The sequence below is a fragment of the Eurytemora carolleeae genome, unplaced genomic scaffold (genome assembly GCF_000591075.1).
Source record: "Eurytemora carolleeae unplaced genomic scaffold, Eaff_2.0 scaffold45, whole genome shotgun sequence".
Classification (NCBI taxonomy): domain Eukaryota; kingdom Metazoa; phylum Arthropoda; class Copepoda; order Calanoida; family Temoridae; genus Eurytemora; species Eurytemora carolleeae.
In genome coordinates, this window is record NW_019396182.1 from 396,942 (window position 1) to 419,747 (window position 22,806).

General features: G+C 33.3%; 1 protein-coding gene across 1 annotated transcript in view; it reads right to left on the reverse strand.

Annotated features, from left to right (window-relative positions):
- Nucleotides 1-371: 371 nt before the first annotated feature.
- The window catches only part of LOC111697443 (FK506-binding protein 5), a 30,426-nt gene continuing 7,991 nt past the window's right edge, over nucleotides 372-22,806 (reverse strand). The window contains exons 6-26 of the mRNA XM_023467466.1: nucleotides 22,543-22,717; nucleotides 21,842-21,949; nucleotides 20,872-20,980; nucleotides 19,366-19,449; nucleotides 18,309-18,391; nucleotides 17,649-17,741; nucleotides 15,603-15,657; nucleotides 14,539-14,669; nucleotides 13,632-13,875; nucleotides 12,713-12,795; nucleotides 12,283-12,451; nucleotides 9,906-9,989; nucleotides 8,050-8,165; nucleotides 7,062-7,278; nucleotides 5,714-6,365; nucleotides 4,631-4,698; nucleotides 3,607-4,032; nucleotides 3,339-3,404; nucleotides 2,490-2,644; nucleotides 1,433-1,492; nucleotides 372-723 (exon numbers count right to left, since the gene is read on the reverse strand). Coding sequence (XP_023323234.1) covers nucleotides 621-723; nucleotides 1,433-1,492; nucleotides 2,490-2,644; nucleotides 3,339-3,404; nucleotides 3,607-4,032; nucleotides 4,631-4,698; nucleotides 5,714-6,365; nucleotides 7,062-7,278; nucleotides 8,050-8,165; nucleotides 9,906-9,989; nucleotides 12,283-12,451; nucleotides 12,713-12,795; nucleotides 13,632-13,875; nucleotides 14,539-14,669; nucleotides 15,603-15,657; nucleotides 17,649-17,741; nucleotides 18,309-18,391; nucleotides 19,366-19,449; nucleotides 20,872-20,980; nucleotides 21,842-21,949; nucleotides 22,543-22,717 — 3,281 coding nt within the window. The 3' untranslated portion in view covers nucleotides 372-620. The remainder of the gene's footprint in view (nucleotides 724-1,432; nucleotides 1,493-2,489; nucleotides 2,645-3,338; nucleotides 3,405-3,606; nucleotides 4,033-4,630; nucleotides 4,699-5,713; nucleotides 6,366-7,061; nucleotides 7,279-8,049; nucleotides 8,166-9,905; nucleotides 9,990-12,282; nucleotides 12,452-12,712; nucleotides 12,796-13,631; nucleotides 13,876-14,538; nucleotides 14,670-15,602; nucleotides 15,658-17,648; nucleotides 17,742-18,308; nucleotides 18,392-19,365; nucleotides 19,450-20,871; nucleotides 20,981-21,841; nucleotides 21,950-22,542; nucleotides 22,718-22,806) is intronic.

The following is a 22,806-nucleotide window of genomic DNA, read 5'->3' on the forward strand; positions in this document are numbered from 1 at the left end:
TAAAATCAGAGTTTGCAGCAAAGACTGATTTCGCCTATATATTATTAGACAATTAAACACTTTAAAAAATCCAAGAAAGATATTTGGTTTATAAATTGAGCTGAATAAAAAATGGTCAACAGGCCTCACTATAGACTGTATATATATATAAATATATATATATGTCTTATAGTTTTAGTTCAGATTACGTTAACATTTTTGATGTTGTTATTCGGGCAATAAATCAGCTCTAGAAATGGCGGAAATGGGCGGTCATTTTTATTATTGAAATCACGTCAACATAGAAGTCCATAATGTTGACGTTTTTCCACAATATATGTTAATACAAACATTAATACTTTGAGGAAAATAACAATTAACAAATAAAAATCTGATAAAAATAAATTTATTAGATATAATATGACCGATTCATACAGTTAATTAAATAAACAGAATAAATTATTTAATAAATATTCATAAAATAATAATAATGCCAGCATAGAAGGTTTGGACTAGTTCATATTATAAAACAAAGGATTTGGAAATCATATTTTTTAAAATGATGTATAAATATAAAAGAATGTAATTAATAAAGCATTGGGGTAAATTCTTCAAAAACTGGCTGGTAGAGCTGATACTCGCTAGCGGGTTTTCGATACACTCGTTCGTCTCGTCTCGATAAAGCTGCATAAAGTTTCGACATCGAAGTCGATTCTGCGGTCTGAAGGTTTGACTGTCGACTCCCTATATAAAAAGTTATATTTTAAAAATTAGAATGAATAAATTTTACTATTGCAAAACCTTGATTAAAGTTTTAATAATTTAAAAGTCAAATAGAAGCGAGGTTCTGAAGGTTAGTAAGGGTAGCGAGGGTAGCTAGGAGTAACTCGGTTACCAATATATACAAAACATTTGAACCGCTACAATTATATCCACGTAATATAAACTGCAGCGAGAGAAAGCCGATTAGAGTTAAAAATACGGATTCCATTTAATATTTAATCTAATATCAAAATTCAACATAAAAACATTTTTAATTTATAAAATCTGACATACAGGGATCCGCATATAGAATATGACTTTAATAACGACCTAAAACTCTTTCGATCTAAAAATGTTAGTTTTTTTGTCATAAAAATTATGATTGCCATACTTCTTGATCCGATAACATAAACAGGTTTTAAGCTGACTGAATAATTTAAAAAAATTGGAATCATTCCGTACAGTCGTCTCTGATTTTTTCATCCTTAGCAGGCAACCTTTTATTTGATACATCAACAAAAAAATATCTTTTTTATACAATATGCATTTTTTCGAAAATGATGTGAATATACCCCCACTAAAAAACGAAACAAAAATAATATTCGTAAGCTATATATAGTTTTAAACGAAAATCCCTTTTCTTATAAAAAACTCATTGTACAAAATTAAAAAAATAATTTGATAGTTTTACCTGATCGTTGAAATCAGTTTTCTAGATTCCGGCTGAGAGCTGATCAATTCAGCCATTTTTCTAAAAAAATATATTTCAAATTGTTAAAAAAACTGAGAACTAATCCTGATGCTTTTAATTAGTTTTTTCTTCAAATGAAATCATGAGGTTTTTAAAAAGTGGGAATGGAATCAAAAATAATATCATAAATAAAATTATGTTAAATGTTAAATGAAGCATCCTGTATTCCATGTTAAACGAAACACCCTGTATCCCATGTATAATGAAACGCCCTGTATCCCATGATAAATGAAACACTCTGTATCCATGTATAATGAAACACCCTGTATCCCATGTTAAATGAAACACCCTGTATCCCGTGTTAAATGAAACACCCTGTATCCATGTATAATGAAACACCCTGTATTCCATGTTAAATGAAACACCCTGTATTCCGTGTTAAATGAAACACCCTGTATCCATGTATAATGAAACACCCTGTATTCCATGTTAAATGAAACACCCTGTATTCCGTGTTAAATGAAACACCCTGTATCCCGTGTTAAATGGAACACCCTGTATCCCATGTTAAATTAAACACCTTGTATTCCGTGTTAAATGAAGCATCCTATATCCAGAGTTTAAAGAAACACCCTGTATCCCTTATTTGATGAAACACCCTGTATACCATATTTGATGAAACACCCTCTATACCATATTTGATGAAACACCCTGTATCCCATATTTGATAAAACACCCTATATACCATATTTGATGAAACACCCTATATATCATATTTGATGAAACACCCTTTATACCATATTTGATAAAACACCCTATATACCATATTTGATGAAACACCCTGTATACCATATTTAATGAAACACCCTGTACACCATATTTGATGAAACACCCTGTATACCATATTTGATGAAACACCCTGTATACCATATTTGATGAAACACCCTGTATACCATATTTGATGAAACACTCTGTATCCCATATTTGATGAAACACCTTATACACCATATTTGATGAAACACCCTGTATCTCATGTTAAATGAAACACCAGCTGTACCTTATTAAAGAATCCTTCTTTGTATTTTTTTCTTTGATAGATTGTAGTTGGCACTGTAGATCTCTGATTATAAACCTTCTCTCCTGTTTACCACCATCTCCCACCTTCTCTACCCCATCCACCTCATCCTCTCCACCTTCTCTGCCCTGGACAATCTACAATACATTTCATTTTCAAAACCTTCTCTCTTCAGTACATAACTAAATCAGCAAAGAAAATGAATCTTAGACCATAGTGATCTTTCCAGGCTATATTAGTGGTATAAAGGATTAAAGCATTTATTTGAAAATACAATCAGCTTGAAAAGAAATAGAGATTAGAACCTTTTAATTTTGTGCCCAAGGCAAAATTCCTATATCATGTATTCATATATACATAATATACTATGATCCATAAATGCCATGATGGATGTTTGGTAGTTTTATTTTATTCTATCCCCTAAAAAAACCATCCTCTAGTTTTTTGTCTGACATTCCATATAATTATCTTATTTTTCTCCTAAGAAGTCAAACATTAAAATGATGTTTGCTTGAAGGGACTGTAATCGTAATTTGTAGAGTTGTCTTGTATGTCCGATTCACAGCGGTACTCTTAAACCCTATGTCTGATCAACGAGATATCTACAGTATTTGATCATCAGGTCAAAATTGTTATTTCAATAATTGTGGTTTCTCCATAAAAGTGATTTGCGCATTTATGTTTTGGCAAAATACTAATAGAATATTAGTTATCTATTGATGATAAATATTGACATGCCAATCTATTTTTTCATTATAGGTGACTTTTCGCTTACAGACCCTTTATCTGTAGGATAAAAGATGATGCTGGGTTTGATAAAATGAAATATTCCTTGTATGTTTCTTTATCCCGGAGCAAACCATCGATCTGTCGTCCCAACATTCTCATCTCAACCATCTACATTAAATATACAGTCAGATTCATTTCGTTATGGCATCAATATCTTTAATTATCTCTAAAATTGTTGAGAAGAAGAAGCTAAACTTATAAGATAAATAATTCTTTGTAATCGAAATATTGAGTTTTTAAAATCCCAGCTCTTTAGAGAATTAAATCATGATTTTTGTGGTAATTGAAAGATGTTTACGACTGATGATACCTGTTCCTCTACAGTTAGCTTAAATTCCTCTGCTCTGGATTGTGAGACCTGGAGTTGGGTTTGCAGATTAGAAACTAATCTATCCTTCTCCTTCAATCCATTCTTCAGCTCCGCAACCAGTCTCTCCTTCTCCTCAACCAACCTTCTCATCAATCCTTCCTCATCTTTCTTCTCCACCTTCTCCTCCGTCTCCACCTTCTCATCCTTCTCATCCTTCTCTTCCTTCTCGTCCTTCTCCTTCCCTTGTATCAAACTTCTGATCAGTATATCCTTTGTTTCGTTTTCGGTTTGTGATCCTTTATTGTGATTTCTCTCTCTTCCGTCCTCGCTTTGTGAAAATGGTTCAAGGTTGTCCCCAGAGGAAAAAGGATAAGTGTGAGAGGACGGATACCGTTGGAAGATTGTTGTTGGAGAATATAATCCGTCCTACAGAATTTTAATTGTCATATTTTATCCTCTTTAGATAAATCTTTAAATAGTCAAATTTATATTTTGCACCGAAAAGGATTTGAATCTTTGCCATAAACTAACATTTTCTAATCCCTATATATTTGCAACCTGATGATTTAAACATTTGATATTCTAAACTTAGTTTCATCTAACAGAATTCATAGTTTGAAATATCTACTGTCCACGTGGGAATAACTCATTTCCCTTTGGATGCATTTTAATTGTTCTTGTAGTATACAGGGTGACCCACAAAGGATGAGACTTCAGAGACGATTGTACGGAATTTATACTGTCTGTTTTCTTATATTCACAATTCCCTTGAAACTGTAAACTTGTTTGTTTCTTTGTCAAATCATCAAATAAGCCATTAGATAAATATATCTAAAGTAGAAGACATTATTTTAACCTTGGGATCGTCGCAATTTAAGAGTTTCCGGTCGTCTTTACTGTCTCATCCTTTGTGGGTAACCCTGTATATAAAAAGATTGGCTTGATGAATGAAAGTTAGAGATAGACATGAGATAAGTTAGATAAGAGTTAAACCATTAGTTGAATAAAGAATAGACAATTTTTCCTGTCTGATTAGTTTTAGAACTTTGCCATCATTATCCCTTTCCACAGAAACACTAGTTATGCCTAGCCCTATCAACATTATTATTATTATTATTATTATTCCCATTTTTGTCCCCAAGAAAACTTGATAAATGGTCCTATTGTATTGACGCAGTGCGTAACAGTTGGTTGGTATAATGATACGAAGATGACGCAATTTTAAAATATACGATAGCGTGAAGAATTTCTGAAATACAATACAGCCACCATTTGGAATCCTAGGTCTATTGTATACAAGATACATGGATACAATTTAGTTAATCATTAATTCTTTCATCTTTCCTCCTCTTCCATTTATCTTTTCCACTTTGAAAAGCAAAACTGAAAAGGTTGTTGCAATTTACATTATTTACATTTTCCAGGAAAACGTTTCAGTTCCTTTGTAAAATGTTAAACATTATTTTTTCTTAAATTGCGGTTCAATTACTTAATTGTATTTCAGTATTTGACATGAGAATTAGGGGGGGGGGGTGGTAATCCTGTCCTCACTATTCAATATCCATATGATCCAGACTGCTATGAAACTTTGTAGCAATTTTTAAGACTGGGTTCGGCTTTAACAGAATTGGTATATAATCACTATTTCTTATTAAGATATTAATTGATATTAAATCACTATCTAATATAAACTTTTTTTCCCTAGATATGCATATTTTAGTATTTTAAAGCAATTAGCTCTACTTTTGTGAAGTAATTCGCAAAATTCTCAACGATTTTTGCTTGAGAGCTTGCAACCTGGGGATTACTGTGAATAACTTGTAAGAGCCTTACAAGTTTACTCTCAAGGCTTAAATGAATAAAAAAAAGTTTAATATTGGTAGAAGTTCCCAGAGGCAAATTTAAAGAATTTGAAAACATGATTGATTCAGCTTGAAATCTTTATCAGTGTTTCGAGATTTGAGCCAATGCGCAATTTGAACCGATGATTTGAGGTTCTTCATTAAATTCGGCCTCAGAACGACTTCTTAGTCCTCAGTAAAAGAAATTTATACTCTAACAAGAGAATTAACCGCGGTATTGGTAGATGGGCTGAATAAACACTTGCCTGAATTCAATCTGATTATGTTTGTCCATGGTTCATTAGGTTCAAATCTATCTCCTGGAATATCTGGAGAAGCAGGTTCAGATTCGTTCTCCGAGTCATCATTGGCAGAGGAGCATACTTCAGAAATACTGGAAGACGATCTGATTTGGCAGATTTTCTCCAAGGTTTGGGAGATTTGGGCAATCTGATCCAAGGTTTGGTTTGGAGCTCCTGGAGCAGTATAGAGCTGGGATACAGAGAACTCGGTGCTGGAGAAGGGATGAGGGAAAGGTTCGAAGGATCCTGATCGTGCGGAAGAACAGGGTTCAGGGATGGTGGCACGCGGAGACACGATTTCGTTATTTCCTCCTTCAATATGGATTCGAGTGACCAGGTTTCCGGTTGGCTTTGCTCCATGTAGGGGTTGCAGTACACAATTATTGGAAGCAGGAGCTGATTCTATCATTTGGATATTTTCTACGTCCGTTAAATTTTCAACGGGGCAAAAATTACTAAGATTAATACTTGCACCTTGACCAGGGTTTGGTTTGGGGTTGGGATGCGCTGTGGCTAGAGTTTTCATGTCTCCGACTAGAATGTTGGTTAGAGCTTGAAGCTGAGAACTTATGGAGTTTAATTTCTCTTCCATACTTCCTCGGCACACATTACATACCTTAGAAGCATTTATAATACATATATTGATACTTCCTCGGCACACATTACATACCTTAGAAGCATTTATAATACATATATTGATACTTCCTCGGCACACATTACATACCTTAGAAGCATTTATAATACATATATTGATACTTCCTCGGCACAAATTACATACCTTAGAAGCATTTATAATACATATATTGATTTGTACTTCCTCGGCACACATTACATACCTTAGAAGCATTTATAATACATATATTGATTTGTAATAAAAATATTCAGCAGACCCAATAAATGTTTTTATACTAAGTTGTTCAAAATCTAATATCATACTGATCTAATTACTAAAAGGAAATCTTAGCAAATAAGGAACTGTAGACGTATTTCTCAGTCATTTAAAGTTAAAAATTGATTTGTAAGTAATTAGAATTAGTATGTCCAATTGAAAATGGTATCCTTTTTTCTATCCAAATATTGATTATTTTAAATTATGGATTCTTCGCTTTGTAAGTTATAAAATTAACTATTATGCTACAAAGACATTGAAGTATAAATTTCAGAATTGAATAGACTCTGAGAGAGATAAACGAAGTTATCATCTTCAATATTAATCAGATAGAGGTTGAAAGGATACCGTTGTGAATAGGACATGTCACTTTATAAATGAAGGTTCAATTGAAACTGTTTACAACAAGAAAGAAAAAAATACCTGGCTGGGAAGAGCTTGTGATTTTGATATATCATTGAAATCTGTCTCTTCAAAAACAGGCTGCTCAATCTCCGTCACCTCCGAGCAGTCAATGGAGCAGCTTCTAACAAGAGAGCTGTCTCGGTCCCAGGAGCTTCGATCTGTTGCTCTATCTATATAGCTGAGAGAGCAGTGAAAGCAAAGTTGAATTCTCTGCTCTAAATCTGATATCTGTTCCCTGCAACCAGAAATCGTTATGTTTCAAATTGCTGATTAAAGTGAGTGTTCGCTAAAAATAAGCGCTTTTGATCGCTACTAATCTTACTTCTATCTGTTGCGTCTAAGGAGAAAATTGTTAAAAAACGACTAATACTGAAGAACGTGGGGTCCATATAAATTCAGAAAGTTGCAACATACGACTCAGATCGTAAAAAAATCAATTTAATTTCAAACAAATCATTTAGACATTACAACCTTTAATCATCGATTATTTTTCGACGCATTCCTATATAGTTAATATTTCATAATATTTCTTATTTGTTTTATATACAATGCACTTAACACTACGTTTTTTTTCCGCAAGGTGTCTCTGCTACGTGTAATCATCGAGACCAGAAACACGGGTGACCAACTATTTCGGCGTTTTTAGTGCATTGTATACAAAACAAATAAAAATAACATGAAATATTAACTAAATACGAATGCGTCAAAAAATAATCGGTGACTATAGGTAGTAAAATTTGAATGATTTGTTTGAAATTGAATTGATTTTTTCACGATCCGGGACGCATGTTGCAACTATCTAAATTTTATGGGCGCTTTTAATGAAGTCCAATAATTTTTATAAACATTTTATTGTGGCTTCTTTTGAGTCTGGAGAACAACTATTTATTTATAATTTTATGATTCTTATCATTATCAATTTTATTTAAAGACAGTGCTTTCTTTATTGTACTTATTCAGCTCATTTATAAGAGTTTGAGCATTATAAAGGGTTAACGATATTTACCTGAGACTCTTTATTTCTGACTCCCTCTCCGCTAGAACTAGATTCCACTGAACCAAACTGGTTTCACTCGACTTCTCCAGGTCTGAGATACGAGCGGTATACAAGGATATCTCAGCCTAAACCAATATAATGAGATACGAGCAGTATACAAGGATATTTCAGCCTAAACCAATATAATGAGATATGAGCAGTATACAAGGATATCTCAGCCTAAACCAATATAATGAGATACGAGTGGTATACAAGGATATCTCAGCCTAAAACAATATAATTAGATTCGAGTAGTATACAAGGATATATCAGATTAGATATCCATAATTTAAATTTGGAAAGCTGATTATATTTAATTGAGGGTTCTCTACAAAAAGTTATTTGCGCAATTCTAATGCAAGAAAACATAGAGGAATAATTATCAGAATTAAACACTTTCGACTTGAGTCAGAAAACGACTATATCTTCCACATCTATAATCGGAATAAAGTTTCAATGGTACTGTTGTAAATCGGGCATTGCCATCTTTGCATGGAGGGTTACTTGAATTTACGCATACAGACCTTTTAAAATGTAAAATAAGTCTAGCTCTATAGCTCAAATAATTTTTCCTATTCATTAAATTTGGTCTCCGATATTTCATTTGAATGTTATGTAAGATAATGTTCTGTTAAACTCATATGATCTTTTTAGTCCAACCCAGATATCCATTAATCCCAACACTGCTCTAATTATATTTGATCATGTTTTGTCTTGCAAAATGATCTGTCAGCATTTTGTCTTATTTCGTCTAATTTATGCAGATTTTTTATTTCGCAGCAGTTTTTCAGTCCTGTGCGGTTTAGGTTTGATAGTTCCCAGAGCTGTTTATAGCGTGATACATCTTTATACGTCCTATCCATCCTATCCATCTGTCTATATATCATCTTCTTCCTTGTTAAATTATATACCAAGAGATATCCAACCCAATCCAGATACAGATACAGATACAGATATGTATACGTAGAATAATTGCAATTCTATATCTTGTTGAAATTATATCCTACGAAACCTGTGTGTATGATTTACCTCGCCCTCTCCTCCCCCTACCCTCCCACTGTCCCTGTATAGTTTCCTTCGGGCAGTCTAGGTTACATAACGCTAAAAGCTAAAATTGTGGGCGTATTGTCTCTTAATCTGAAGATATATCTTCATTAAGTTGAAACCAGCTAGACTAGGGTTGGATATAATATAAAACAAAAGAAGAAAAATGAAACCTTTAATCACTGTGTAAAAAGCCTATGCAGGTGTTCTTAAATATTGAACCGAAACCATACGAAAATAAAAACGTTTGGTTTAGCACAATTTTAATGACTGGATTTCGCAACACATATCTGGATTAAACATTTCTTTGCAGTGGGGGGGGGGGGGCACACCCCTCGGGGTAATTCCGAGGAAGAAGGTTGAAGGATTGAGAGGAAACAGAGTAGTTTAATTAGACAAGGAATGAAGGAATGGAATGAAATGTTTAATTATTTTCAACATCTATAATTAATGTTAAATCCGTCTCAACTTGTCTAATTAGTTAGTCCTTCAGTCTGTTAGTTTCTTAGTCTGTGAGTTTGTGAGTCTGTGATTCTGTGATTCTGTGAGTTTGTGATTCTGTGATTTTGTGAGTCTGTGATTATATGAGTCTGTGAGTCTGTGAGTTTGTGAGTCTGTGAGTCTGTAATTCTGTGATTCTGTGATTATGTGATTCTGTGATTCTGTGAGTCTGTGATTCTGTGATTCTGTGAGTTTGTGATTCTGTGAGTCTGTGAGTTTGTGAGTCTGTGATTCTGTGAGTTTGTAAGTCTGTCAAATACTCCTAATTTGAAAGAATTTACCTGAACAAGTTTAAGTTTATTTTTCAGATCAGTATTTGTATTTTTGAGTGTTCCCCAACTAGGGCTGTCGCCCTCAAGTATCAACTAGATAAATAAATTAATAAATTTTATCAAATTTTATCAAATTTTATTCAATAATTTTTAGTTTAAAGACCCTCCTCAAAAAAGGAATTGAGTCTTCGGCACAAATTCAAATTGTCTAATCCCTATATGTTTGCAATGGCTTTAACTTTTGATATTTCAATCATAGATTATTTGTTCTATAACTTGAATCCATAGTTTAAAATATCTAAGGTCTACAGGGTTAGGTTGCAAAGATATAAGGATTTAAAAATCAGAGTTTGTGACAAATACTCAATTTCGTTGTAAGACTGAAACAAAATTTTAAGAAAGGAAAAGATTAGAGAAAAGGTTCAGTTATTTCTATGCAGAAGAGCTACAGACTCGCTATTAAAAAATCTGGCCCCTGGTCGGCGCTTTTTTAAATATATTCAAGATATACAGTATTAACCAGAAAACTCTAAAATAGGAAGACAACTTTTAGAATCAAGTTATAAATTTTAAAAATCTGAGACACAGCAATTGTGGAGTGTAAACAGACCCATTTCACTTAGTTAGCGTCTAGTAAAACTATTTGTTTTGTAACAACATCAAATACATTTGAATATTCCTATAATGTCGTCTTCCTTTTCAATTTTTTTTTGGTTATCACTGTACTAGGCCAGAACTTGATAATTACTTTGAAGCGATTAAGTTATTAATCATTTACAGAAGTATTAACTGAGAGATTAAAAACAGTTCCGACTCCTAGAAAAAACTGAAATGCACAGAGCAGTTTGTTGAGAAATATACAAAAATACAAGCCAGTGCAGGTTCAGATGCATGCAACTGCACATAGTGTTGGAATTGGATGTAAACATCGAGTAGCGAAGCGTTAAAAGTTTTTGGTAACATTTTCTTTCAAAGAATCATTTTTAATTTTGTAGATAAAGCAGTGTACTCTTTACAAAAGTATTTTTCATAGGTATTACGTGCATTTGATAATGTCCTGTCATGCTCATTTTTGGTAATCTAATTTAAATTTACAGTTTTATTATATATTTTGAAATATAAAAGTTATTTTATTTGATTTCAATATATGAATGTCCATTGTCCATACTTTACTTATATTATTATTTTTAAATTTAACCATAATAATACTTGGTGTAGGATCAGAGTCTTTGTCATAAAATCAAATTTTCTGATCCCTATATCTTTGCTACCTAATGAACGATGGTGTAAACTTTTGAAATTTCTACGATATTAGGTTGCAAAGATATAGGAAGTAGAAATCAGAGTTTATAGCAAAAAATTAATTCTTTTGAAATAATTTTCCAAATAGAGGATGGTCAAAATTAAAATTGAGGAGCGATAAGTTATGTTTATAGACGAATTATGCAAAGGGAAAAGCATGCTTTAAGGAGGAATAATCATGGTATGCGGGAAATTAGGAAATGCTGTGTAGGGGATGCATGCCGAGCATGCTACTTGAAAGGTATACTAATTTTTTAATCCAAAAGCATGCGAATTAAAAATGAGTAAGCACAATGTCCAAATGTAAATACGTAAATATTGTTCCCAAATCATATCATGCGTTGTCTTGTAAACGTAGGTTTAAGTGATCCTATACAGCAAAAACACGCAAATCAATAACAGGGATATCGGACATGATCTCTTTACACGGAGGGTCACTTCAAATTACGTCTACAGTCCCTTACAGGAGAAAAAGCATTCCTGAAATTTAACGAAAACGCGTGTCCCCTAAAATCTTACCTTTATTCCTGACAGTTGGCCATTGCCACTTAGGAATTAGGAGAAAGAAAAGTGCAAAAAAATACGGATTAGGAAAGGACAAGAAGGATTAGGTTAGGGTACATATATATGAAGACAGGACTAGGAAAAAGTACATGTTTGTTAGGAAAAGGTAAAGGATATTGAAGGCATCACTTCTATGATGGGCTGACTACACGTTCACATTAATCACAGACATTCAGGACTACAAGTCCAGACTCAGAGTAGTCCAAACTGGACTAGTCGGGCCCCAGACTTCTACATAGTCCACTTTTTATATATATAATACATCACAAGTCCAATAGTCCATAATGTGACGGACTAGAATAATATGCATTGGTTTGACTAGGATCCAGATCCCTAGTTCTTGGAACTAGGTTGAGCAAGGTTGGATCCTAGTATCCCGAGTACCCGGAGTAAGGTTTAGGTTGAAGTCCTGTCTCCGGGATCAAGGAATCTATCTGATCTTGACTAGCAGGAAGAATCTGCCAGTATGATCCCTCATGCTCTTATATCGATAGAAATTGGAAAACTTTCCGGTGCTAACCTCGGAACGGAAATCAGGACTCCCGGCGCCGTCGCGGGAAGCAGGAACGCTTCGTTCCTGGCTGGAACGGAACTCATGATGCCCTGAGTCCTGTCTGGAACGGAGTAAAGGTTCCTCGGATAGTTCCCGTTCCGTAGAGTTCCCACGGGATACAGTCATTGGATCAGATCTGGAATATGGGAACATTTTATTTTCCTTTTGTCGAGATTTATCTTATTTGTCCATGATAATTAAAATAATATAAATTTGTTTATTTATTGGTGTATAATTTTGTTTTAAGCTAAACGTTAAAATATCATTAATTGTACTTTTGTCACAAGCATCTAGTCCATGTTTTAGAATTGGTGTCTAATATTTTTGTATACGTGCCTATTTTTTAGAATTGCTGTCTAGTATTTTTGTCTAAGTGTCTAATAAATCAACTTCCTACCTCTCTGAAGACTCCAGATCACTGGTTCTAGATTCTGTTTCAAAACTCTCTAAACTCTTTATCTGGAGCCGCAGCGTATTCTTCTGAAAAAAATACTTCTAAAATATTTAAAGAGACTGTTCACATAATTTCAAGTCACACTAAATGCAACGATGGCATTGTCCGATTAACAAGGCAACACTTGAAACAGTTATTTGATCAGAGCTGAAAACTTTTGAATGGAATATCCTTAATCCCGATCGGTTAATTAATCTGGAGATTAATAACAAGGGGAGAACAAGCATTATTTAATCTGGAGATTAAGAAAAAGAGGAGATCAAGCATTAATCTCGATATCCACCATTCTAAAGTTTTCAGCTCAGTTTTCTCAAAGATTTAGTTGTTTTTCTAGGTTTCAAACTCTTTAAATCTTATAATTTCTTTGTTTTCCTGCAGTAGAAATGCACATGTCACTTTTGCAAAGAAAATTGAAAACACTCAGTTTTCAAAATTATAAACATTATATACATACTTGATCATCAAATTTTATTCTTTTAAGGGTATCATTGTGAAATTGGGCATTGCCATTTTTCATGAAGGGACACTTGAAAATACGCTTATAGTCCCTTTAAATAAGGGTTGGGAGAAGGATTACAAACGCAGCTTATGTATTTATTGAATTTGACGTTTAGAGTTTAGACTGCATAATTAAAAAGGCTAGCTTTGAACAGCAGTGTCAACTATTTACAAAAAAATCTAATAATAATAAAAACAAAGGAATTAATCACTCTTCATAAACTATAATTTTCTTTTTATTATATCTTTGCAACATTTTTATCTCAAACTCTGTTGCTTAGTTTGCCAAATATAGGGATTCAAAAATCAGTGTTTGTTCTCATTTAGTTTTAAAATGTTTTTTTTGCTAACAGATTTTTTTTACCTTTCTAAGTTTCTCCCCGTCAATATTCCTGTTCCTAATCTTATCTGAGCATTCAATCCTCTCTTCCTCTCCGTCTCCTTCTTTTCTTTTTCTATTCTCCTTCTTCATCACAATATTTATTCTATCCTCATCCTTTGTCATAATCTCCTTTTCTTCCTCTTTTTTCTTCTCATCTTCTTTCTTCATTTCCTTCCTCTCTTCTTCTAAAATCTGAAGTTTTCTTCTTAACTCCTCTTCAGATCTCCTAAATTTGGAAATAGTTAAGTTGATTTTGATTTTGGCAGAATTAACAATACACTCATACGTTCTTCTGTGTATTGTAAATTGTAATTGTGCTATTAATCAATGGTTGCAGAGAAAATTAAATGTAAACAATTTTAATGTGCGCGCACAATTAGTTAAAAGAGCGATCTAGTATTCCCTTTACATTTAAAACATTCATTATGAACATTGTTGGCTGTCCCTTTAAATCTTAAGAATTAACAAAATAATGCTAAAATTCTCTTTAAATCTAAAAAGTAAGTAAAAATAGCGTTATCTGTCTCTTTAAATCTAAATATAATCAGTTGAAATATTGTTAGCTGTTCCTTTAAATCTAAAAGGTAAGTTAAAAGGGCGTTATCTGTTCCTTTAAATCTAAATATAATCAGTTGAAATTGTGTTAGCAGTCCCTTTAAATCTAAAAAGTAAGTTAAGAGGGCGTTATCTGTCCCTTTAAATCTAATTATAATCAGTTGAAATTGTATTAGCAGTCCCTTTAAATCTAAAACGTAAGTTAAAACAGCGTTATCTGTCCCTTTATATCTAATTATAATCAGTTGAAATTGTGTTAGCAGTCCCTTAAAGCTAAAAAATTAGGTAAAATATCGTTTGCAGTCCCTTTAAATCTATGGATTTGTTTCTATACCTGAGTTGTGCGAGAATATTCTCGACCTCCTTGAGCCTGTTCACCTCCTGTTTAAGGTTCATCTTCTCCTCCTTCATCTTCTCCCTCTCCATCTTCAACCCGTCCACCAGCTCGCGCAGCTCACACACATCCTGGAGCAGACAGGGGTTACTACAAAACTTTGGAATGATTGTCCTCCTCGTTCTTGCTTTTAATTGTGAAATTTTTCTAAGAAGTACGAAAGGAACTGATTATTCTCTTCATACTCAGATTTTCTAAACCTTACATCTTTGCAACCATGATTTCATTAATCTCGGATAAAAATGCCAACGGTTATACACTATCAGATTGAAAACATTTAGAGATTAGAAAATAGAGTTTGCTGCTAATTTTAAATTCTTTGTTATAAATATATTAGAAATAGATTTTTAAAAAGCATTATATGGCAAATTGGTTAAAAAATAGCTTATAAATCAGCAACGATAGTCTGAACACCTAACTTTGCCTGGCAACCTAGATTTAGCAACGAAAAGGGAAAATCGTTTCGCGAAAGAAAAAAAATTCGAAATTTTGCGAACTAAGAAATGCGAAAATTTCGATAAAATTTCGCGAAAAAAATTCTCTATATAAAGATTCTTCTCTTTAAACATTAATTAAAGTAAAGGAAGAGAAATTATTTATTATGATAAAATAAAACTTTAATTCTGAGCTCTCACAGCAGAGAATTTCACAAGTTTTTTGCGCAACTAATTGTTGCAGCTACAGCTACAACACTTAATGTTTTCGCGGAATTTTTTTTTCGCGAAAATTGTTTTCGAAAATTTTTTCATGGTATTAGCATTTTTTTGCTTTATTCATTTTCGCAAAAAAAGTTTTAAGATACGAATGAAAATTTTTGTTTTTTTTTGCGAACGTTTTTGTTCGCTTGAAACCCCTCTGGCAACCCAGATTTGTCTATAAATCTAAAATAAAAAAAACCACCCTATTAAGCTTATAATTTTTTCGAATCAAACTAAAACCAGTCCCGTGTTTTTAAGAACTTTTCAACTTCAGAAGTTTATAAGTTTATATCTCTTTGTACAAACCTTCAGTTCAGATTTAATATCCAGATTAGTTTGTTCCTTCTCCTCTAGTTTTTCCCTGAAATAATACTTTTGCAATTTTTCTTATCTTCTTAATGTCAAAAATGCAAAGGAATTTTGTTTAAATCTTTCCGGGTTATAATTTTTTATAATTGATGTTAACTTAAATTTTCAATTGGAATCAAATACAACTTTTTATCAATATAGTGAGTATTTTCTTTAGCTTTAATTTCAGTAAACATTATATGTGTCAGTAAAACTTGAAATATATTGTCTCTATAAAATTTACTTTAAGGTTTAAAATATACATTTTAGAATAAGAAATTACTTAAATCGTAAAAAATTTGACCAATTAAACAAAAAATTTTACTTTTTCTTTTTAATACTTTTTTCAAAGATTGTTGATTCAAATTGGAAAAAAACCAAGTGTATCTCGTCCCATGGTTAGTCCATAGTAATATCAACGCAAATATAAAAAATGTCATCTGTGGTTTTATTTAATTCATTAAACTTGACTTTTATCAATTATATTTTTATGTAAATTTCATTGTGCACTGTACTTTTGATTTGAAAATATATTAAACTGCGCAGTAGTTTTTCGTAGTTATTAATAAATCATAAAAAAAAGAGTTTAACTTAGGTTTAAAATTAGTTTTTAAGTTTAATTATGTAACTTTTAATCATAAAACTTAATAATTAATTTTGATTGTACAGTTAAACTTCACATGAAAACTGTTCATGTTAAACCGTCAAACTGTGCAAACATTCGATGTTTTACTGTTCATTTGATTTCATAAAATCGCTTTACAAAAATGATGATTTCTCAAACCTCGAAAGTAAACAAATATTTTGTCGACTTTCTCATATATTGCAGTTGTTGGAGGTGTTTTTTTTTCTCAATTTAGTTAGTTTATATGAAAACTATTTAACATTAAGAGTTTCTGGTTCTCATGTCATTCTCATCTTTTGTGGGTAACCCTGTATGCTCAATACCTACACCATTAGAAAACCTTTGAACCGTCAGTTACATATTTTAAAAAAAATGTCGGGGCTCTATCACTTTGAGATATTTTTCAATTCGTTCGATAACGATTACAGCTCTTGGAAAAGAACAGACTCATTCAGTAATCGTTCGTATTGAAAACAAAACACTCAGATTGAGAATTAAATATTTTTTTATACAAACCGAGGTTTGTCCACCCCTATCCATTCCTATCCAAACCCATAAATATAAAGAAGAGCTGAGAACCATAATACCTCAAATATGCAGACCATGCATGACAAACATTCAAATACAAGAAACATAAAATTTACGATTTTCATAAATCATATTTCATGATTTTCTAACTGTCGTTAACTTTTGTCATTTCATTGTAAAGCTGTGTGCTAACACAACTATTCGAAAATAGAAATATCATAAAATCTGCATTTCAAGGGCTAGGCATTGGGAGNTTGACTGACTAACCTAAGCAAGGGAAAGGTTGACTGACTAACCTAAGCAAGGGAAAGGTTGACTGACTAACCTAAGCAAGGGAAAGGTTGACTGACTAACCTAAGCAAGGGAAAGGTTGACTGACTAACCTAAGCAAGGGTAAGGTTGACTGACTAACCTAAGCAAGGGTAAGGTTGACTGACTAACCTAAGCAAGGGTAAGGGTAACTGACTAACCTAAGCATGGGTTAGGGGGATTGACTAACCTAACCATGGGAGAAATGGCACTGACTGACCTAATCAAGGGAGAGGGGGACTGAGTAACCTAAGCATGGTAAGGGGGACTGACTAACCTAATCATGGGAGACGTGGGACTGACTAACCTAATCAAGGTAAAGGTGGACTGACTAACCTAGGCAAGGGAGAGAGGGACTGACTAACCTAAGCAAGGGTAAGTGGGACTGAGTTACCTAAGCATGGGAGAAGGTTGACTGACTAACCTAATCAAGGTTAAGGTGGACTGACTAACCTAAGCATGGGAGAAGTGGGACTGACTAACCTAGACAAGGGAGAGGGGGACTGACTAACCTAAGCATGGGAAAAGGTTGACTGACTAACCTAAGCTGTATTTGGCAGGTTTCTAAAGCTTCTACAGTAGTTCTCAGTTTAGCTTCAGATTCTTCAACCGCTGCTAGTTTAGCTTCAAGATTCCTGTAATATTTACAATATGTTAACCCTAATAAACCGGGGCCAATTATTATCCACAATGTAATGGAGGGCCAGGGGGCAGTTCGTTCATATCTTAATTTTTCTTGTCTTGATTGGATGTTAATGATTGCTTTGGAAAAGTTACTTAATTCCAGATTTTATGCATGAGTAGCGTGACGTAGTTGAACTTCCTAGATTAAATTAAACCACTTCACATCAAATTAAACCGGCACAAAAGAGATGTGGTTCAACTATGTTTACTTGGTTCAACTAATTCTCGCTACTCTTTAAATCTGGTGTCAACTAGTTAAAATATTGAAGGATTGGGTTTCCAATTGGAATTTTCTTTGCGTATAATTGTGTAGAATTGCGCTCAAATTGCACGGAATGGTGCGGAATTGCGTTTAGTTACAGGGCTCGACATTGCGCACAAGTAAAATCCACTTGTTTTGGAAACCCTATTGAAGGGTTAAAAGGAAGGAGGGAGGGGTGAATGGGGGGGGCAGGGACTATAAGAAGTGACCCGGTTAGTTTAATTGTTATGAATTGATGTATAAAATATTGTTCTGCCTGATAATATTCATCTCGTCCTTATTCTCAGCTTCTTCCAAATTCTTGTTCTTCTTCTTCTGCTCGATTGACCATAGCGCACCCTACACGGTACACAAATATATCTTATACAGTTGGACGAATTTTAATCTACTGTTTTACTAATTACTGTTCATGTTTCTTCTAGTTTTCTACTTCTATACTCATAGTTCTACTCCTATACTCCTAGTTCTAATCCTATAATCCTGGTTCTACTCCTATACTCATAGTTCTAATCCTATACTCCTGGTTCTACTCCTGTAATCCTGGTTCTACTCCTATACTCCTAGTTCTAATCCTATACTCCTGGTTCTACTCCTGCAATCCTGGTTCTACTCCTATGCTCCTAGTTCAAATCCTGTAATCCTGGTTCTACTACTCCTAGTTCTACTCCTGTAATCCTGGTTCTACTCCTACACTTCTAGTTCTACTCCTGTACTCCTGGTTCTACTTCTATATATTCCTAGTTCTACTTCTATATACTCCTAGTTCTACTTCTATATACTCCTAGTTCTACTTCTATATACTCCTCGTTCTACTTCTATATACTCCTAGTTCTACTCCTATATAATACTCATTTGCTCCTGGTTCTATTCGTAGTTCTACTCCTATACATCTAGTTCTACTCCTATACTCCTAGTTCTACCCCTAAACTTCTAGTTCTACTCCTATACTCCTAGTTCTACTCACTCCTATACTCCTGGTTCTACTCGTATATACTCCTAGTTCTACTCCTATACTCCTAGGTCTACTCCTCGTACTGGTTCTACTCGTAGTTCTACTCCTATACATCTAGTTCTACTCCTATATACTCCTAGTTATACTTCTATACTCCTGGTTCTACTCAATCCTATACTCCTGGTTCTACTCGTATATACTCTTAGTTCTACTCCTATAAGCTAGGTCTACTCCTAGTACTGGTTCTACTCGTAGTTCTACTCCTATACATCTATTTCTAATCCTATACTCCTAGTTCGACTCCCATACTCCTAGTTCTACTCCTATACTTCTGATTCTACACCTTTACTTATGGTCCAACCTTGAGTTCATGTTTCTCCTGCTCCAATCCCCGTATTTGCTCCTGATAATTAAATTCCACCCTGGCCATGATTGTATCAGCATCCTAGACATTAATTACATCTCATTAAACTTTAAGTAATTAAAAATTATAAATAGTTGGGGTTAAAAATTCTAATTATTGACATGGGTGTGTCTAGTATGCAAACATTGTTTGAGCAAAATCCGCGCTAATTGGTCACATGGTGGTCCTTACTCCTTAGATCTATTGAAAACATTTTGTATAGCAAGTAGTTTCTGTAAAGTTCATAGATTCTTCAACTCATTAATGAACGGTTGAATTTGTTATGTATTTAAAAAAAAAACTAATATTACTACATGAAATAAGTATGGACACGATTAGAGTTGGACATTGTTGCTTTCCGTTTTTTAGAATATTATTTTTGGATTTGTGACTTCTTGGAGGCTTCACAAGGTAATTCAAAATTAAAATTTCAATTATTAATCTTTTATGAAATAATGCAAAAGTTTGACTCCAGAAGAAGATGTGAACCTGAACGAAGCAAAATTAACTTTTCTTTTAGACTTATATCCTCTGTCCGAGTAAATGTTTTGTAAAGTAGAATAACAGCAAACTTTTAGAAAATATAATTCAAAATATTTTAACTCCTGAAAGTCTAAACATTTTGAATGTTTAAAAAAAGGAAGATGTCCATAGATTAATACCAATACAGATAAAACACTAGATGTCGTCTTTTCAAGATTTAGTGGTATTTCGAACACAATAACCCTGAGGCAGAAGCCCTAAGGAGTTAGAACAGACTATCTCTCTCTGTCTTGTAATTCGACGGGGCATGCGCGTAACCCCTAAATCTTGAAAAGACGACATCTAGTGTTCTATCTTTATTGTTATAAATCTATGACAAGGTTCTACTCTATATAAAATGTCCTTTTTTTAAAATCTGTATTTAATTGTCTTTCAAGGTTTATCTTTAGGAATGTAATTAACGAGAGCCTAGCCAAAATGTGTATAGGGTTTTTTAGCTTTACTTCTTGATAATTAAACTGTTCATCAATGTTTAAACATTGTTTTTATGTCTAACATTGTTTTGAAATGGTTAAAATTTAAAAGAACTGTAAATTTAATTTCAAAAACTTTGCAAAGTTGGCAATACCCGATTCACAAAACGATACCTTAAAGTGCTTTGTCTTATCAAGAATGATTATTTATTAATGTTTATAATTTTCAAAACTAATTATTATAAATTGTGGATTCTCAACAATAATGACTTGCGTATTTATACTGCAGGAAAAAGTATAGAAATTATCAGAATTAACAGCTTTTAAAACTAGAAAAACAACAATATCTTCCACATTATTGATCAGATAAAGGTCTTAATGGTAAATTTCACATATTTCATCTTTGCCATCCCAGGGGGAATGAATATGACACTGAGCACAATTAAATATAGTTTGTTTTAAATAAAACTATTCGAATATTCCACAGTATAAAATAAACTGGAAATACCTGAATTGTTTTGCTGTACACAGATTCCTTCTTCTCCAAGTCGGAAATCTGTTTTCGTAGATTTGTTTCAGCCTCTAGCAGAGCTCGGACTCTGTAGACTACCTCCTCTCTACTCACCAACCAATCAACCAATTAATTTATAAAAACAAAGACGACAGGAAACTAATTTTGAATCCATGATTTTAATCATAAAACACTGGTTTAAGATGTTTCCCCCTAGTTCCATTACATGAAAAATATTCTTTCCTAAATTCCTCAAAAATTAATTAATCTTAAACAAAATTACCGGAATCAAAGAAATATTGAGAATACACATATAGTTCATGGTTGCATTGTTATGAAACATTTAATAATATTTCTAATGGCACCTCATTTATTATCTTTTAATATTTTAGATAAATGATGTTGAACCCTCTAATAGTTTATATTCGGATTTAGATTAGTGCAGCTAATTGTTTTATTATCAAAATCATCAGGGGCGTATTCAGGAATTTAGTTAGATATTTTTTTCTAGGGGGGGGGGGGGGGTCTCAGCACCCGTCGGGCTCAATAACCCCTGGAAATCATATCACCGAACCCATGGAGGGAGGGGGTCTTAGCCCCTTTAAGCCCCTTCATCAGAATGCGCCTCTGACAATCATTAACTAAATGCTCGCTTTGTCTGATCTTAAGAAAATCTTGAAGTTCATTTAACATTTCAACTTGTCGGATGGATGGAGAAGGAGGGCTCTTGAAATGATTAATTTATGGGATAAAGCACGGAAAATTATTGATTGATAGATCGATAGATAGATGTATAGAAAGATGAATTGATTGATTAATAACATAAAAGACTGAGTGATAATTGATCAATTGACTGATTGTTGATTAATAAGTCGATTTAATGATTACTTTGAATGATTCCAAGGTTAAGATCGAATGAATTATAGATCGACAGATTAATCAAATGATTAATTGATTGATTGATTTCCTCTTGTTGTTAACTTGAACATGTCCGAAGAGAATTGTTACAAGCTCGTCAAGGAAGGATTCAAACTCTAGTTCTATATTCTCAAGCTGTCTGTACAATTCATCCTCCCTAAACAGGTAATAGAGTACACTGTACAGTACGCCTAGATTCATGTACAATTCATCCTCCCCAAATAAGTAATAGTGCAACAGTGTACAGTACGCCTAGATTCATGTACAGTTAATCCTCCTAAACAGTTAATAGTGTACACTGTAGAGTACGCCAAGATTCATATACAGTTCATCCTTCCCAAATAGTTAATGTTGCAACAGTGTACAGTACACCTAGATTCATGTACAGTTAAACCTTCCTAAACAGTTAATAGTGTACACTGTACAGTATGCATAGATTCATGTACAATTCATCCTCCCCAAATATTTAATAGTGCAACAGTGTACAGTACACCTTGATTCATGTACAGTTCATTCTCCCTTGCAGTTGATATTGTCTACTATACAGTATTATAGCTTGATTCATGTACAGTTCAGTTCATCCTCCCTAAACAGTTAATAGTGTCTACTATAAAGAAAAGCTAGATTGCTGTACAATTCATCCTCCCGGTGTTGTACCAAAGTTTGTATACGTGTGTCAAACATTTTGACCTGCTATAATGTAATCGGGTGCGCTAGTTGTACTGTGCGTACTTTGCTGTAAATTCTTACCTCAATTTGAAATTCATCGCTAAATTATTCTCATATTCCAGCGGAAGCAGAACATGTTCTTGTTCTTGATCTTCATCAGGAGATAGTTTATTCTTTTGCTGAACTTGTTCACTGCTCAGAAGGTCTCGGTGAACCTGTTCTTCGTCAATATTTTGTTGTTCAGTGGTATCATTTTCTATACAGATGCATCATAAACATTTCATTCATAATCAGCAAATCATATATTAATAGACGGAGCGGTAATGAACGGTTGAATTTGTTATG